Source organism: Cyprinodon variegatus, unplaced genomic scaffold (genome assembly GCF_000732505.1).
Source record: "Cyprinodon variegatus isolate N-32 unplaced genomic scaffold, C_variegatus-1.0 Scaffold107, whole genome shotgun sequence".
NCBI lineage: Eukaryota > Metazoa > Chordata > Actinopteri > Cyprinodontiformes > Cyprinodontidae > Cyprinodon > Cyprinodon variegatus.
Genome location: NW_015150560.1, coordinates 1,134,377 through 1,153,178, shown reverse-complemented (window position 1 = coordinate 1,153,178; position 18,802 = coordinate 1,134,377). Strand labels below are relative to the sequence as shown.

At 40.3% G+C, this 18,802-nt stretch overlaps 1 protein-coding gene across 3 annotated transcripts in view; it reads right to left on the bottom strand.

The window, feature by feature from the left end:
- asap2 (ArfGAP with SH3 domain, ankyrin repeat and PH domain 2) overlaps nucleotides 1–18,802 on the bottom strand; it is a 95,058-nt gene that overhangs the window by 53,720 nt on the left and 22,536 nt on the right. For 2 of the 3 annotated variants that reach the window (XM_015374667.1, XM_015374668.1), the window contains exon 2: nucleotides 9,855–9,927. In XM_015374667.1, coding sequence (XP_015230153.1) covers nucleotides 9,855–9,927 — 73 coding nt within the window. Of the gene's footprint in view, nucleotides 1–3,182; nucleotides 3,325–9,854; nucleotides 9,928–18,802 lie in introns of those variants that run through there. The other variant, XM_015374669.1, reaches the window with a different exon arrangement.

Genomic DNA, 18,802 nt, shown 5'->3' with positions numbered 1-18,802 from the left:
TTTAGGCATTCAGGCTGACGTATAACTAACTGGCTTGCATAAAATAACAGATTTTTAGACATTATTTAACTTTAATCAAATTATTGATCCTCCTTCCAAAAAAAAAATAAAAATAGAACCAATATCTGTTTCTATCTGATTTAGTTCACCAAATTAAGGTTAAACCTGGAGTATGGAAGTAAGACCATTACACTGGGCTGATTAACAACTGGTACCGCTGGGAGAGCGGTGAAGCAGGGGAGGGACTCCATGGGGGAACACTACCATGACAACAGCAATGACAGAAACGATGGGCTTGTGTGGGAATAATAACCTTTTAATAACATAATAACATTTTACAGAAGGACGGCACGTACAATGACTGTACAAGTTTACAGCCATCAAACAAATAACCAGATAAGATCAACTGTACAAGTTCAGACATGTGGCTCATATCATGACCTCAGATATTCATCATGTTATTTGCAAGAGAAAAAAGCCAGAATCCCCTGAGTCACAACTGGCAAGCATCCTCAAAGGCAGCAAACTAGATTTTCCTGTACAGCAGGCGGAGAGACGAATGCATTCAGATTCACTCTATGGCAACCTGAAAAGGTATCACAGCCCTTGAACCCCTTTACATGTGTTTTCTGGGGTTCATGTCATAAACCACACTCACTCACCATATTACAGGAACTGTCTTTGTCAAGGTGCTCAATGGCATCTGTATAAACGGTGGTATTATTAGACCTTAGTGCAGCATTCATTTCTGTCTTGGAAAGTGGTTGAGCCTTTCTGGTATAGCACTGGACTGGTTTCATACCTACTTGAAATACAATTTCTTTTCTCTGTTTGTAGCTAACTTTACATCATAGACCACAAAACGTTATATGTGGAATTCCCCAAGGGTCCCTTTTTTAATATCTGCCTGCTCACCCAAACTCAGATCTTAAACAACAATCTAAGTTACTATAACTATGCAGATGACACACAGTTGTCCATTAAGATGTCACCAGGTGACTATGAACCCGTTCTAACTGTGGGTAAATGCAAAGAAGAAATTAACACATTGAGGACATCAAAGAACAGTAATACTTTTCTGGACCAAGGAAGAGTGTTTAAAATTTAACACAGAGCTTAATTTAATCCAATTACAAAGCAGCAATCAGGCTCTAAATCTGGATGTAGTGATGGACTCAGACCCAATGGCGTAAATATCGGTAAGCAGAGACAGCATGTGCTGACGGGCCCACAACCTCTTAGGATCCCCATCACTAACACCTGGTGGACCCCCTACACAATTGTAGACTAGGACGTCTCTTTGCAGATGTAATGGTGTGAAAAATTCCTCTTAAACCTACCTGATACTAAAGTGACCCACCGGACCGTATTTATACCGCAACACATCCCAGATTTCAACATGATGGCGAGCCATTTAAACACGACACCAATAGAATAGCAGACAGTGGTACTTTTAATTACTATGTTAATAACTGTGTATAGTTCATTAGACGGTTGGTAAATAATACACTCATATAATATGTTTAAAACTGCAATAAAGATCTTAAAAGAACAATGTATTTGAGTATTTTATTTTTTACACTATGACTTGGAATTATGGGTAACTCAGAGAGTAGATTAAAACCATAACCGCTACATAGTGACGATGGATACAAAATAGAGGTACTTAAGCGGATTCCAGAAAAGAAAAAGAAAAGAAGAGCTGCTGAAAGAACAGCACAAAACTACCCAAAATAAACAATAAGCATCTCCCTGAAATCAGTTTTTGGAACTTGGGATGTCTGTAACATGTGTTGGTGCGCTGTCAACAACGGTTCCATTCAACGTGTGCAGTCACTATTTTTCCGTGAGAGATGTGTGATCATATACTACTGAGAATTGCATAATTGTATCTTATTGGCCGATTTATGGAATTGTCGCCGTCTCCTGAACCTTTATCACGTGTTGTACTTCATACAGAGCCCACCAAGATAATATTCCTTACGAGCCTATTGTTGGTTCATTATGCCATTGCTCAGACCTGAACCTTCAGAGGAACAAAGTTGCCCTTCTATCACCTAAAGTACATCTCCAGGAATAAAGAACTAATGTCTCATCAAGACCTTTAAAAGAGCGGCCTTTACAGCTCTGCTTATAAAGTGGATCAGACAACTGCAGCTGATCCAGAATGCTGCTGCCTGTGTCCTCACTACAACTAAGAAAGTAGAGCACATCAGCCCAGTTCTAAAGTCCTTCCACTGATTCCCCGTATCTCAGAGAACAGACTTAAAAATCCTGCTGTTAGTCTATAAATCACTGAATGGCTTTGCTCCAAAATACATGTATTTAGAAACTGTAACCAGAACCAAAGATGGAGAAGCAGCTTTCAGTTCCGATGCTCCACTAAACTGAAATAAACTCCCAGAAAGCTGTAAAAGCGCTTAAACGAATTAGCTTTAAACTGAGATTAAAAACATATTTTTTTTAAATGGCCTTTTAGAGGAGGGTGCTGTCCAAGTTTACATCCATCATGGATAATACCTTCCACCCTCTGCACCAGACTGTAGAGGAGCAGACTCTACAATGCGACACTACAACGGCATTAACTTGTGAAATGTATAATGTGCAGTTTACCATTTGATACCCTGTGCAATAACTATATATACAAATAAATATCCATCCATATAAATACCCATGTAAACACCCTGTACAATAAACCTGTATACTAATCCTACTATAATAACAATAATAATAAAAGCTGTCATTTGTGGACGCACTGTATATACTGTATAATTTATCCCATGCACCCTTTTCTTCCTTTGGCACATCCTTCTTCTCTGATCATTTGAGCTGATGTAACGAGGACATTTCTCCACTGTTATATTAATAAAGTCAATCAATCCATCAATTTATGCCACTGAAATGTACTTTGATTTTATTTTATTTTGTCCATGTGCAGCTCTTTGAATTATCTCGCTCCTGAAATGTGCAATATAATTAAACTGCCGATAAACCTGCCTTGCTGTCTGGCCTAAGAGGTTCTTTACAGAACAAACAGCACCATGAAGAACAAACCCCCAGCAGATAGGTCAGGGATGACCAGCAGACAGGTCTGCAAGTTAAGGTTCCTAATCAGCAACCCAAGTTTTGAATAAAGCTTTGCTCTGTTCATTGTGCTTGGTTAATTATTTAAAGGAACTCACAGTTTGTGCTTCCATCCCTCCTCCAACTGCAGTAATCCTTTTTCCACTGTTCTCCATAACACTGGACACTTCTAGGCAACACACTGATGGCTTGCAAACACATGCAGTTTCTTATCAGTTTGCATAAAAGCAAAGAAAAAGAAAAACAACGTCCAGCTTCGATAACGTCCCAAAGGTTTGGTCGGCAGATTCTTTACTTTAACGCATGCAGTTTAATCATGGGACACCAGGCCGGCTTCTGCTTCCTCCGTTCAACAGGCTCTGCGATGCCCGGCCCGCTGACGCACGCAGAACAATGTGTGAGCTCAGATTAATGTCATTTTTCTGCAGAGACTGAGGGGACAAAAACAACACTGGACCCTGTGTTGGAGAGAAGGGAAGGGAGCGGACTAAACAGAAAGAATTACAGGACATGAGAAAGAAAATCACAAAGATAAAAAGCCTCAGCAGAGATAATTGAGAGGCTGTAGAGGAACATTTCTACCACCAAGGTTACAAATTCACAGTTAACAGAACCTAGGAGTCCAATCAGTCTGTCTGGAGAGAAAAAAAAAGCCTTAATTAAGAAGAGCTCGGAAAAGCTGAAATGCACACATTTAATCGGTTTTTAAAATATACAATTTCTGTTAGCTCTAAAATACATTTATGTTAATCTTATTTCTTATCCATCTGCTCCCTTTTTAATTGAGGGAGTTTCATAAACCTCTGTGATTTCCAAGTGTCTTTGATGCTGCTGCTGGTTGTTGGAATAATCATGTATGAGATACTTAATGTTTGTTCTTATGATGTATAATGTGTGACATATTACTGTTCCAGAGAGGAGTTGCACAAGCAGTATAGGTCAACTCTCAGGAAGTATTGCTCGAGCTTAACGAAACCAGGAGATTCTTGGACCATTTGACCGCAAGACATTTAAATGCAAATTGACCTGTTCACTGAGGCTGCAAGTTGAATTGTATTTGTTGTTTCCTATTCCTTTAGCGCAACCTCAGCTTGTGTAACTAGGGACTCCCCCTCTGGCTTTAATAAATAGCGAGGAGAAAGCTGAAGACCGGCAGAGTGAGGTGGAGATGTACCTGCACGGTCTCTTCCTACTCTCCTCGCGAGTAAAAAGAATTCTGACTCTGGCTACGTTCATACTGCAGGCCTTAATGCTCAATTCCGATTTTTTCGTGAAATCGGATTTTTCTGCGTGTCCGTTCACACTTCCAAGTATATGCGACTTGTATGTGATCTACTGTGTGAACTGAAAGCGTTCAACCAAAGTTCCCCGCATGCGCACTCGAGGACGCGATGACGTCACATGTAGCAAGCGTCCTCAGTGTTTGCGGAAGTAAACATGACTCGTAACACCGCAGCGTATATTGCGTTCTTTAAGTTCTTCTCCAACAGGAGCAGGCACATTACGAACGGAATCTTTTTAAGAAGATCAAAAAGAAAGACCCTCCCCCGGTTCCGGTAAGACCCTTCGAGTTTGGTCTCGAGCTATCTTTCCAAATATGAATTAAGTCAGCAACCTCACTTTCTCTCCATTGACTGCTCTCTGTGTTATCTTCCGCCATGGTTGTTAGTTTTTCCCGCCTCCGCTTAGAAGGACGCAGATTAGTAACGTTTAGTAACATTTGTCAAGTATCAATGACGTGTAGGTCGGATGAATGCGACCTGGCCGTACAGACACAGGTCGCATTTGAAAAGATCAGATACGTATCGGATTCAGGACCACATATCCAAGTGGCCTGGGTCGCATTTGAAAAAATCCGATCTGTATCGTTCAGACTGTCATAAAAAGATCAGATACAGGTCACATATGGGCAAAAAAATCGGAATTGGGTCACTTCAGGCTGCAGTGTAAACGTAGCCTCTGTGTCTTTCTTTCCTTGTTTTACAGTGTTGTAGGTGTTAAACCTGACACTGTTTCATTAATCCGTAACAGTCTGGCGGCTTCGTGATGCAGCAGGTGAGGAGTTGCTCCTCTGCCTCTATCGCTTTCCAAACACCCTGCAGCAGGAGCTCTCATCTCTGACTCAGCTTCTGTAAGTTTTTCCCTCCATGAACTCTTAACTATTTACTCTTCAAAAATCGAACCCCCTCTGAGCTTTAGATTTAATAGCCGGTCTTACTGGGCGGCGATACCTAGCTTCTCAACACTTTTACAGTTTCTCCACTCATACAGCAACATGGAAGGTTTCTATCAGACCTTTCTGCATGACTGTATCCACTATTAGTCCAATTCTAGAGAAATAAGACCTGCATGTTTTATCTTTAAAATATCAGCAATGCCCTTTAAAGTGTGACTGTGGGTGCACAGCAATCTCAAAAGGGGTTAGGAACTGGAGATTATTAGTTAGAAGAAGCAGCTTAAGATACCCAAAAAAAGAGAGAGATTAAAGAACTGAGGCAATTAAAGTGGGCAGGACAATTAATGGCATTTGCTATATAACAATTCCTAAAACCCTAATTTATAATCATAGTTTAAATTTTTTTTGTCTAGGACATTTCTTTTTACTCAAGCTTTTATTTAGTCTTTTGTGAAGCACTTGAAAGTGAACGATGAAATATAAATATTCCTTCAGGTATTGAGGTGTTGATCCAATCAGTGATTTATAGACTAACAGAAGGATTTTAAAGTCTATTCTCTGAGCTACAGGGAGCCAGTGGAAATCTTCAGAACCGGGCTGTTGCGCTCTACTTTCTTAAGTCTAGTGAGAACACGGGCAGCAGCATTTTGGATCAGCTGCAGCCGTCTGATGGACCTTTTAGGCAAACCTTTGAAAACACTTGCAGTGATCAATTCTACTAAAGATAAATGAAAGTTAAAGGTAGAAAATGATGGTGCGTCCACATATTGATCTGTTCTAAGCATCTTACCAACACTCTGATGGGTTTATAGTCACCTGGTGACATTGTGATATAAATCTGTGTATCATCTGCATAGTTTTGCTAATTGATTTGGTTGTTTTTCAATGTTCTGAGCTAAGGAGAGAAAAATCTTCTCCTATTTATTTTTATTATTTATTTTATTTTCTAATGCATTTATTATCCCAGGAAATACATTCTTAACCTTTAACACGTTTTATTTTAGTATGCCTACTATTTTTGTGGAGGGAAAAATGTAATTTAGGTATTTTTTACAAAATAAAATCAATGGTGACCCTGATGTATATCTGGATCCTTATGTGTGAATTAGCTGATGGTACGGATCGTGCTTCAGGGACGGATCGGGTAGGCAGGGCCAAAGCAAGTTGACAAAAATGGATTTGATAAACTGACGTTCTGCTACGACAAAAGCCAAAGTTTTTCCAGAATGAAGGAAACAACTACTGAGAGCTAGAGGTGCTTCTACAAGTAAATAGATCAGGAAGGGCACCTAGTCTTTCACCACAATGTTTTGTAAACTGTAAACCATGAAGCCATATTCAGATCCCTGCATCTTTAGAAAAACCTATTTCTTTTTTTTACAGTTAATCTTCTTGATATACTCCAGAATAAATATAATCCAGTTTTCTTTTACATTTTAACCTCTAGTGAGATTTCCTTAAGTTTGTTTATGACCAAGCAAACTGTTTCCAATATATTTTTAGGTTTACAACCAGCAGCATTCCAGCATTTATCTTAGCTATCTACTTCAATTTTGGTATGTTGATGTTTGAAACATCACAATAACCGTTAGCATTAAAGGACAGTCACAGCCACTGGTCCTGGTGAAGGAACCTTGATTTTATCAGGGACAATCTTTTTTTAGTCCCACTGCAGCATTTTAAGCATACCACAATGAGAAGCTGGTTCCCTACATGCGTCAGAAAAGATGAGCCTGTCTTTCTTTGTTCTTCTAATTTTTTTAACCTGTGTGGAGTAAGTGTGTGCTGGATTGTCACCTGAAATTTTTTAGATTGAGAAGAAAGTTAATCTGGAAGAACTCAGCTCCCAGGGAAGGTAGCAGGAGGCAGGCACCCCACAGAGGAGCCATACTTGTGCAAAGGGTCCACATTGTCATAACCCACTACCAGCAAAGGTAAAAAGACTCCCAGTCTTAAAAGTTTCCATGTCAAAACAATTTTGAACTCCTTAACGCATCCTGAAAGTGATGGGCCAAAAACAAAAAGGTCATGAGTATCCATGGAGCTGTGTGAGGTGACATAGGAAGACCCTTCCCTAGAAAATGCAAACAAGTTTTCTGTTTGTACTGGAGCACCAAAGATGGGGGGCTGACAGGTGGAAGGAAATTACTTCAGTCATGATCTTGGAGCTTAGTTCTTTAGATGGAGATGATCACTGGACCTTTTAAGCCGATAGACAAAGTCAACATTAGCTGTGTTTTATATGATTCTTATGTGAATTTTGAGCAAACTTGAAAACTAAAACCAAAATTAGACACATTTCCATTCATTCTAGCCAATTAACCAGGCAATGCAAAGCAAAACCTCATTATTAGTCTACGGTTACAATTAGCTCAAAGTGAAAGAAGTGAATTAGCTAAAGGGGACCACAGATCAATACTGAAGTGAGGTTTTAATGAATGGGGTTCAATCTGGTCATACTCATTTTATCAGGTCAGCTGGTATCAGTGATGCTATATGCAAAGCATATTGAGAGAAATGCAATTCTAATAATTGCATTCAGGACACAAGCAGTGAAAAAAGCTGATCACTTATGTGAGATAAACCTTAAGCACATTTACAAAAAGAAAAAAAAAAGACCTCACAGGAATATAAAATGAAAGTTGTTTTGAATTTGGCGATTTCCATTAAGTGTGATGAGAAGAGAAACAGCAAAAGTTGCCCATCTTGATTTTATTTGTTTTGTTTTTTGTAAGGTAAAGTCAGCCAGTGATGCCAGTTCATTTAATTATTGAGGCAGACACCCTGTCTACTTTTAAGGCTAGGCTTAAAACTTTCCTTTTTGATAAAGCTTATAGTTAGAGTGGCCTGAGCTATCTCTATAGTTATGCTGCTATAGGCTTAGAATGCTGGAGGACATGGAAACCACTTTTCATCATACTACGTCATTCTAGCTCCAATTCTGCAGTGTTTATTAGTTTAACCTCTAACTTCATGCTCATTATACTCTTTCTTATCATAGTATCTTTATCTGGTCTTTTCCTGTTTGGCTGTGATACAATTGCGTAGGGAAATACGAGCTGAGCCACTGCCATCAAATTTTCAATTGTAGATTGTAGAGTTGGGCCTGTTTTTCCGTGTTTAGTCCTGTTTTTCTACAAAAACATAGTTATGGGCTCAGCTCTTAAGTGTTTCAAGATGAAATGCGTTGTCAATTCCCGCAATTTGAATTAAATGTATAAAATTGTATCTGTTCAAGTTGCAGCTCTATATGAAAACAGTTGGATGGGTTTTGAAAAAAATTTTGTTTTTTTAAATGTTATATTGGAAGATTTTCACAGATATAGGAAAACATTTTTGAGAAGTTTGTACAGGCATCTGTTGGGGGCATCGCTTCTGAACCTTTGCTATACATTAGCATCGCAATTATATTATATATCAACCGAAATTAAGAAATATATACATTTTTTTAAATTAGCCAGCCGTAAATTAGAGAATTAATAGAAATATTTATATCCAGAACAGGTAAGGACAATGACAGCTTTTCTGCAAAGACTGTTAAAAACAGGCAGCTTTGGTTAATGTGAGCCTTCTGTAAAAGAAGGAAATAAAGATGTTCTAGAAAGACCCTAATAATGAACCATTTATACCATAAACACTGACATTCTTCCATCCATCCATCCATCCATCCATCCATCCATCCATCCATCCATCCATCCATCCATCCATCCATCCATCCATCCATCCATCCATCCATCNTCCATCCATCCATCCATCCATCCATCCATCCATCCATCCATCCATCCATCCATCCATCCATCCATCCATCCATCCATCCATCCTCTCCTAGTTATATTGTCAGGGTCATGGTGGGGCAGGTGCCTATCTCCGACTGTCCAAGGTGAACAACACCTCTTGCCCATAGACTGTTTGCCAGTATAAAGTGGAATTTCTGTCCCACATAGCTGCTGAATAAAATCTACACAAACCAGCAAGCATGCTTAAATGTACAGTGAAGTGAGAACATGGGTCTCTCTCCCCCCCAGCTGTTCCTTTCAGGGTCTGAATCAGACAGCTGTCTCTGTGGCCTGAACAGAGCATGCTCTGTTTGGAAAAAAGAACCCGCTCAGCACATCGTTCTGAGTTGCTCCCTCTGCAGGGTTCTGTCAATCGACCCAAACAAAGGACAGTGAAAACACTGCAGCAAACAAAACACCACATTAACAATTCCCACTTTAAGGCTTTTCTGGTCAAATCTCTCTGAAGGCAGCCATCTTTATTTCTATTTGCATCCTTCTAAGTCCAATACAGCGTCATAAAAGAAAGATGCTGCTTTCTTAGTTTCAGTTGGTGCAGCAACCCAGAGGTAAAGGCAGCACCTCAGACTGCCATATATACTCAGTTAGTTTATTGACGTTATTTAGAAAAATTCTCAAAATAAGAGTGTTTCAAAAAATGACTGAGAAAGTAAAACCTGCACAACTATTACTAGAACCTGTGATGTAAAAATTTCTGAAGTTTTGTGGTTTGATTAGCTTCAATCAGGTTGAGTCTGACGTCTAAACTGAAATGAAAAGAATCCGCAGAATCTGCAGAATCCGCCATCACGACTCACCCAGACCAGAAGCGTAGATGGCCTTCACAGACTTCTTCATCTTGTAGAGAACGCTGCGATCTACATCCAGAGCCTGAACAGAAAAACAAGCGCATACAGAAAGTCAATTAGTGGGTGGAGGATGATGTGAAGATATTTAACATTTCTATGATATTCTTGAAGGTATAATTTGGTGGATGTTGAAAAGAAAATCAAAATGAAGCTAACATAGAAGGAAAAACAGATCGTTTTTTATATGTCAGCATCTCAGAAGTGTGATTTGTATTTGCATTAATCCTCTACTTCGTCAGTCCTTTAAGAACACCACTTCATGTCTCCACCAGCTTTCAACATTTAAACTCTGATTTCTTTGCATTCTAGCTCAATCAGACTTGATGGGAAGCATCTGATGATGAGCATCTTTTTCAAGTCTTTTGGGCATTCTAAATTGGAGAAAGTTTTGGACTTTAACTAGGCTGTTCTAACATATGAAGATACTTCAAACCTAAACCAGGCTTCCTTAATTCCAGTCCTCAAGGGCCAGTGTCCTGCCCCTTTTTAGATGTGTCAGCTTCATCAAGCCTGGATCAAATAATCACATTCTTAGCAGTCTGGAGAACTACAGGCTGAGAAGGTAGTTAGTTAGTTTGAATCAGGTGTTAAAGCTGAGAAGCATATAAAAGGTGCAGGACACAGCGGACCGCAGGGGCCGGAAATGAGGAAGCCTGATCTAAACCATCTTTTGTATCTCTGGCTGAATATTTAGGGTGCTTTTCCTGCTTAAAGGTGAATCCCGCCCGTTTCAGGTCTTCCACAGTCTCTAAAGCTACATTTAAACTGCAGGCAAATTTGAACCAAATCTGTCCTGTATGATCATAGTACTGTCTAGGGATGCACAATATTGGGATTTTGGCCGATATCCGATATTCAGTTTTAAGGCCGATACCGATAGGGGGCCGATTATATCGTGCATCCCTAGTCAGCTGCTGTAGTTAAGCAACTTAAAATAACACAGCGACTTAGACTAGGTGAAAAGATTTCATCTCTGATAAAGCTAAGTGTTATAGTGGCTCAGGTTATCCTGAGTTATATCTATGTTATGCTGCTATAGGCTTAGACTGCTGGAGGACATAGGGACCACTTTTCATCATACTGCTTCGCCCCATCTCTATTCTCTCATTCAGCAGTATTTGTTTTCAATCCAAACTTTATGTTCTCTCTGCTTTTTTGGTTCTGTTTAGTCATGACAACATCCTGAAGGGAAACATCTGAGCTGCTGCCATCAAGACCCATACTCCTACTCATCATCTTCAGCGTTATCCCGGACCGGATGAGGGGGAAGCAGTCTCAGCAGACTTCATGACTTCCCTCTCTCCAGACACCTCCTACAGCTCCTCCAGGGAAAGGCTGAGACTCTATCAGGCCAGCCGAGAAAAAGTCCCTATAGTGTGTCCTTGGTCGTCCCCTGGGCCTCCACGTGATGTTGAAGCGGTATATTATCCACAATATACCTGAGGTACTCAGGGCAGATCTCATCCACCTACAAAGCCTTGCCAACTCCTTAGAGTTTTTTGACCCCATAATGGCTTTAGCCTGGGTGATGAATGAATCAGGCCTAAAGCAGCCCGTCTCTTCCTTTGGAAGGCATATCAGCCGGGTTGAGGATATCCTTCCCTCTACCATCTGTGTGCCAGAATCGCTTTGAGGCCGACCGATAGTCGGTCTTGGTACGAAAATTTCTCCATGACCTCTCCAACTCCATCCTAGGCCTCGGTTTTTGTCTCTGCATTTGAGCCTCTATGGAGTTAGTTCACTCTACCTTTGCCAAAATAGAAAGTATTTATGGATCAGTGCTTCCGAGTTCCTTTTGTGCGTCTGCTTCTATACCCTTGAACCCCCTACAGAAAGCCAAACCTGGTTCTACTGGAGGTTTCTTCCTATCAAAAGGGAGTTCTTCCTGTCCACTGTTGCTGCATGCTTGGTGTGAGGGATTGCTGTAGAGTCAACCACACAACAAAAGCGAATGTATACTGTCATCACATACTCATCCAGGAGGGGCGAATCCTTCAAAGTCAATGACTGGACGCAATCAGACGGTTTTCCTTGGATCTGTGGGTGATCTGACTGACATATTACTGTAAAGTGCATTGGGATTACCTGTGGATAAAAATTTTCAACCAAATGGATGTCAACAGTATTGCTTCCACAAACGGTGCACTGCTATTTGATGTCTACACTATCCTTCTGCTAATGCGGGTTGCATTGGGGCATTGAAAAGTTCTGATTGAAGTCTGATTAGGTCTGCATTTAAGTAGTAGTCTGAATGGCAATGCAGAAAAATTGTATCCAAGCATCAAGACCTACAGTGTGAACGTAGCCTAACCAGTTTTTCCTCTGCACCTGTCCTGCAATTAGGAGCTGATCCATTGCAACTCATGAGGAATATGTCAGAAACAACTCTGAGGTTGTAAAGGCATCAGGGAACCAATGATTTTCCATTTCCTATTTCAAGGTTAAAGCCGAACTTTGATTCAGAATGAACAAACTTTAAATGACAGCGGGTCAAGACTGCAGATTTTCTGTCTGAAATTATAGCAGAACCAGATCTCGACCACATTAGGTCTACTGCTAAAACATCACACGGCTCTCTTTTAGTTTGTTCAGTAGTCCGAGCCTTTTAGAATCTGCTTCCATCAAATTCAAAGACCGAGTACATTTCTCAGAGAGCAATAAATTCTCCAGACAGAATAAAAACATGGTGTGGTTAAATTAGGTGCCCTTCCTCAGACACTGAAGAAAAACAACTTCAGAGTAAAGGAGCTGCGGTTTTACTTCCTTCAGCTCCTGCTGGATGACTCATCTGGAGCAGACGCTGCATCCTGTCCTCTCTGCCCGACTCAGACACCCTATCCAGCTGCAGCTCAGACCCCCCCAGTCACACCCACAGCCGCAGTTTAACAGCCAGTCTCTGTTAATAACCACAGAACAGTACTACCGCAGGTTCAGCTGCTCCATTGTGGAAACCAAAGGTCCATTTCTGTAACCAACCCGACCACAAAGGTGATTTAACGCTGACAGCATCTTAGAGAACTCTTCTTCAGAAGTTACATCCAAGTAGGGAAAGATAATTTGTATATTTTCACCCTGAAAGGAAGCCTAGGATTTCAGGCTGAAGAGTTTTTTTTACAATACTGGAAATGAGAAGAACAATAATTCTCCATCAAAGGTCTGAAAGCTGCAGATAATCAAGCAGATTGATAAATATGGTTGTCAAAAGTATTGATACCCTGAAAAGTATCGATCCTCAAAGGCTGTATCCAGATACAATATTCATTTGGCATGGTATGGCTACTAAATACTACAGAAGAGGATTAGAGCAACTGAAAAAAAAAAGTTAACTGATTTTTAAATTTTATATCAGATTAACATGGGAAAAAAGTCAGAATGCTGAATTTTATTCTCAGAATTATTACTTTAATCTCAGAATTATGACTTTTTTTCTTAGAATTATGACTTTTTTCTCAGAATTCTGACTTCAATCTCAGAATTTTGACTTTAATCTCAGAATTTTGGATCTTAATGTAGATGGGCACCATGAAGGAAGAGATGTGGGAGCACTCAGCTTGACTGACAAAGATGTGAGTTGTTATGGAGAGCCAGTAACACATCGGTGGAAAATGATGGAATTAGGCAACTTTTTACGTGCCCGAGGGGTCCCCTCATTAATGGAGGAGCAGAAGGTCATTAAAACAAGAGAGCTAGTCTCTAAAACAGACATGGCTATGGCTTGATGCTAACATGTTTGTTAGCTGTCAGAATTGTGAGAAAAAATTCAGAATTCTGAGATTAAAGTCAGAATTCTGACTCTAATCTCGGAATTCTGACTTTAGGAGGAGAGCTGAGGATCAAAGTGATAGATCTGAGAAGCCTGTCGGCCAAACTGTAACATCTACTAGGGATGGAACAGTTTATGAAAATCGTCTGAACTGTTCGGTTTGACTGTCTCGGTTCGGTTCGGGTGTTTCGTTCGGTTCATGCGCTGCTCCTTTTTCTCATAGGCGAAGCATTTACACTCCAGAGCAGAAGGTGGCGGTACTGCGACCAAAGCCAACCACCAGTAGTAAACAAGAAGAAGCGAAGCAGCGTAGCCGGGTGTAGCAGAGAAAAATCAGTTGTTGTGGAGAATTGTGTGGGTATGGCGAGTGGGAAAGAACAGGAGTTGGAAGACGCGCCAGCAGCACTTTATAGGTCTGCTGTATGGGACCGCTTTGCATTTAGAGTGACCTACGATGACGGCGGAAAGAAAGTTGTGGATAAAAGTGCAACAGTGTGCAAGCATTGTGCAACACGTTTTGTTTATGCTAACAGCAACATGACCAACATGTCATGCTAACCCCGAAATCCCACATACTCCGTCAGCGCTCCACCCCACTGCGCTCCAGACCAGCTGCTCAAAGCAAAGCCTACAGCCTCCGCTGTGGCTCCCGTCCGCTCCGCTCTGAGTTCCTTGGTGATCGTAGAGGGCAAGTGCCAGATGATTAAATTCAAAGCAGCAAAACATGCGGAAATGATCCAGGGTTTCTACGGATCATTAAAAATAATTACAATTCATTAATTATTTTTGGATTTTTTCATTAATTTCATAAATTTTTATGGGATTTCGGTGTAACAATCACGAAACCGTGAACCGAACTGAACCGTGGATTTTGTGAACCGTTCCACCCCTAGCATCTACCATCTACCCAGCCTGGTAGATGCCATCGATGGCTTGGGCTAACTATAGAAGTTAATATCAGAGGACAGAAGGAGGATGGCAGGATTTAGAACAAGTTCGATGGGCAAACACAGCGGCAAAGGCGGCAGAGATGGGCTGCGGCTGGCCGGGAGGAGGACAGTTGTACATCTGGGAAGCCAGTCAGGGAGACGGAGCGAGAAGACACTGTAGCTGGCTGAGGCTAGCCTCTAGAGCAGCGGTCACCAACCAATGGACCAACAAATGGACCCTTAAGGACTTTAGTAGCTTTAGTATCCCTTAAGGCTTTAATCATATTGATCATGGCATATAAGCATTTATAGAGAGCAGACAAGCCTGCTCTGATGCATGCTCTGTAAAGAGACAGGGGCGAGAACAACATCCAGGGACTTTGTCCGTTCTCAGTCTGCTGTTCACGTGAACTGGAACAGTACCAGGCCTGAGGCTGATGACGTTTCACAAGTACATGAGAACGCACAAGTACACAGATTGAGAAACGGCCGTTATTTCCCCCCAGTAGCACCACATTATTACTCTTCAGCCAGTCTAAGCAATCAGCTGGTGAATCTGTTAGATAATCTAAATAAAGGCTTTAAATTGGCTTTGGGAGCGGCTCCCCTCGGTCCAACATGAGCACTCAGGCAATGTCACGCTTCAGCAGCCGCTGTAATTCCCACAGAGTGGTCTGAAGTGACAGCAGCAGACAGGCAGGGCAATAAACCAGCTGAATGCAGTGAAGGCCCCTTTAAATCACAATCTGTCTCTTCATCCATCCGCCAAGCTCTGTTCCTCCTTCCAGCTGAGCTACGCTCTGTAGGCTGGAGCTCCTCCTGGATGACCCCTGATGTTTTATCCGCACAATGCTCTTTTCAGGCCAAAGTTGCATATGAAGGAAGGTGGGATTTCCCCTGGCAGCCATCCTTCCTAAAAACAAGCTGAAAACTTTTACCAAAGCCTGAGTTTGCAGCTGCTCCACAAGCCTACCTAATGCATCGTTTCTGCATGGTCAGCAGTTCTCCTCTGCTCTTTGTAAACAGACTGGTTCTTTTCCAGACAAGGCAGAGCGAGCCAAACTAGCTGAATTAATCCTCACCCTAAAGCATGATGTCATCATTATTACAATCAGGCTCCATCTGTGGCCAGAACTCTGCAGGGTCATGGAGGTCTTTGTCCAGGCGATCTCATAGTGCCAGGGTTTAATGCAGGTCATGTCTACGGTGCGTTTAGTGAGCGATGCTTTAGTAGAGAATAAGAACCCCACAGAGATGCATAAAACTCACTGATATTTCCTTTGAACAGCTCTCATCACTGACCAGGAGGTAAAAAAGTTTGGTTTAAATTTATGGACACTTTAAAACCCTTTGAGGGATTAAAAGTATTGGAAAAATGGGGGATACTTCCTCCCGGGGCATAATCTCAGGACTTTGTCTGTTGAACTGTAAACAACTATAATAAAACAAACTAGAGATTGACCAATGCCACTTAAAATTATTATTTTGATATCTAACGAATCCCGGATATGAGCTGCCAATATTTTTAGAGTGATTCTTAGAGCTGATGCTTTTTCTTCCTCCATTTACAAAATATAATTTCCCCAACAGGGAAACCACAATTTCCCCATTGTGGGACAATAAAGAGATTTTCTATTCTATTCTGAAAAACAAAAAAAAAAAAACAAAAAAAACACAATACCAAACAGTACAAAGGTCTAAATTTAAATAAAAAGAAACATTTATTAAGAAATCAAACAAAAGATGAACAATTCATCTATATCACTGCACATTAACTCAATCGATGCATCAATGAATCGTCCAACACATGTAAGTATTAGCCTATACCAGCGGTCTTTAAAGCTTTCCAGGCCAAGGACCCCAAACTGATATATTGTGTGAAATAGTCTTCTATCAAACTAGTCCTATAGTCACTCTATTACAGATGGAGTAATGTAACTAAAGTAATTTCTCCCTGGGATTATCAAAGTATCTCTGATTCCTGGTTGATGGGAGAGGTGTTGTGAATGAAACGGTGCCCAGGTTTGAAAGAGCTCCTGTGTGTCTCTGAATGTGAGCATTGATGACTGAAAGACATCTTCTGCCTCCATTTATCTGTTTACTACAGTGTGTTGATTTCATGTGGATCTAAAGACTAGAATAGGCTAATGTTACCTGGCTTACCTGCATTGTTGCCAGGTTGGGAAGTTTCCCAATCTGGCAGTTCAGGATGGCCTTCTATGGGTGAAAGATGTTTTTCTTTAGATTTATGGCCTAAAAGATCAATAGATTTTGGTTCAAATTGGGTGAGATTTCGTATATCCAGGCGGTTTATGAAAATTTTTTGGGCTGGAAAATGAAAAGAGGCTGTTTGACTGTGCTTTTTTTTTTTTTTTTCGGGAGGGGGTCCATAAGAAAATGAGCTTGTTCAACTGAATAAAACAAAGCAGAGACAACAAATGAAACCCCTCATTCAGACATCTAAAAAAAAAGAGCAACAAAAAAAAAAAAACAATAGCAAAAATATATTAGCAACAGTGGCATGTTCATTAAAAATGGCGACCTATTTTACTTCCCCTTAAAGAAATTTAGATAGGCCCGTAGGCTATACATCACAGAATATGTCCTATTTTTCATTTTGCATGGAATTAGTCTCCAAAATGATTTTTTACCTCCTCAACTCTGTTTTGAGTAGAGACCGACTGACAAATCAACATTCGTATTTCTAAGGTGTTTTTGTGTGACACATAGATGAACACACCTTATCACTTTAAGGTGTATGCAGCCACTTGAATTCATTTTGAAGTGCTCATCTGTAGAACTGAAATCTAATTACCAAATTTTACTAAATGCATATTTATTCATTTCACAGGCAGTGAGGAACAGTCAGGGGTGGAGCCACTTCATGAAAGTGTTGGATCTGCAGTGCTTAAGTTAGTCAAGGCTCCAAAAAACACCACAAATTTGAGGAAACATCTATAAAATGTTGACACTGTTCAGGTGAAAGTTGCTTATTTTCATTCTTAATTGTTCTGTTTATATTTCTTTAATGATGTTTTTAGTGACAGTGCATTCCCTGTGTATATCCACGTTCAGTTTTCTTTTTATATATATATATATATATATATATATATATATATATATATATATATATATATATATATATATATATATATATCTGGCCAATTTATATTGGTTATCCGTTTTTAAAAGCCTTTAAACGTCAGGTTCTAATTTTGAGCTCTTTTCCCAATGAGTTTTTCTAAGAATTTGTCAATTTTATGCAATTAATCTGTAGCTGACCACCCCTCCACAACTCAGTGATTGCATTACATTCCTCATATATGGGGAAATTGTTCCAAACAGCTGAACAATATTACTACCATGCATCTCTGACAAAAAGTCAGACCCAGAAGCAAAGAACTTCTCGACTGAAAACATTGATTGCTCCACGAGTGTCAGTGGTTTATTTTAGAACCAAAGAGTTTGAGAAAAAATAATCACACTAGCATCTCTACGGCATGCCGGTCATCCTAGGCACATCGATAATGCTAATTGTGATGTTGGATGCTGTTATTTAGACTTTACGGCACAGTAAAAACAGCTGCTGGTCTTGCACCCATGACGTGACGCTCCCTCTGTTTGCAAACACCAATAATTATGGATCTCCACAGAAAGCTGCTCCAGGCTCCTGCATACTCACTAACAGATGAGCTGTTTAACAATCCATCTCCTAACTGCAGATCAGGGAACTACAGGGGATTTGCTGTTACTTGTTGTAGTTTGCGGTTATTAGTAGGATGATTTCAGTGAAGCAGGAAAACCTGATTCACCAGCATTGTGATTTACTATAAATGATTTATTGTAACATATTTAGGGTGGACCCCGCCTCTCGTCCATAGACAGCTGGAGATAGGCAACAGCAACCCTCACAAACCCAGCAGGGATAAGTGTGACAGAAAATGGATGGATGGATATTTTAAATACAATCACCAAAGAATTAATTGAGTATTTATTGTATTTATAGTAGGGATGCACGATATTGGGATTTTGGCCGATATCCGATATGCCGATATTTTAAAACTCATGTAGCCGATAACTGATACCGATGTTAAAGCTGGACAAAAATAAGTAGTCATTGAAAATAGCAGTTCTGTTATCCATTTCTGACACTTTGAAAAATAATATACTCAAATATATTTTCATATGCTGATATCAAATAGATG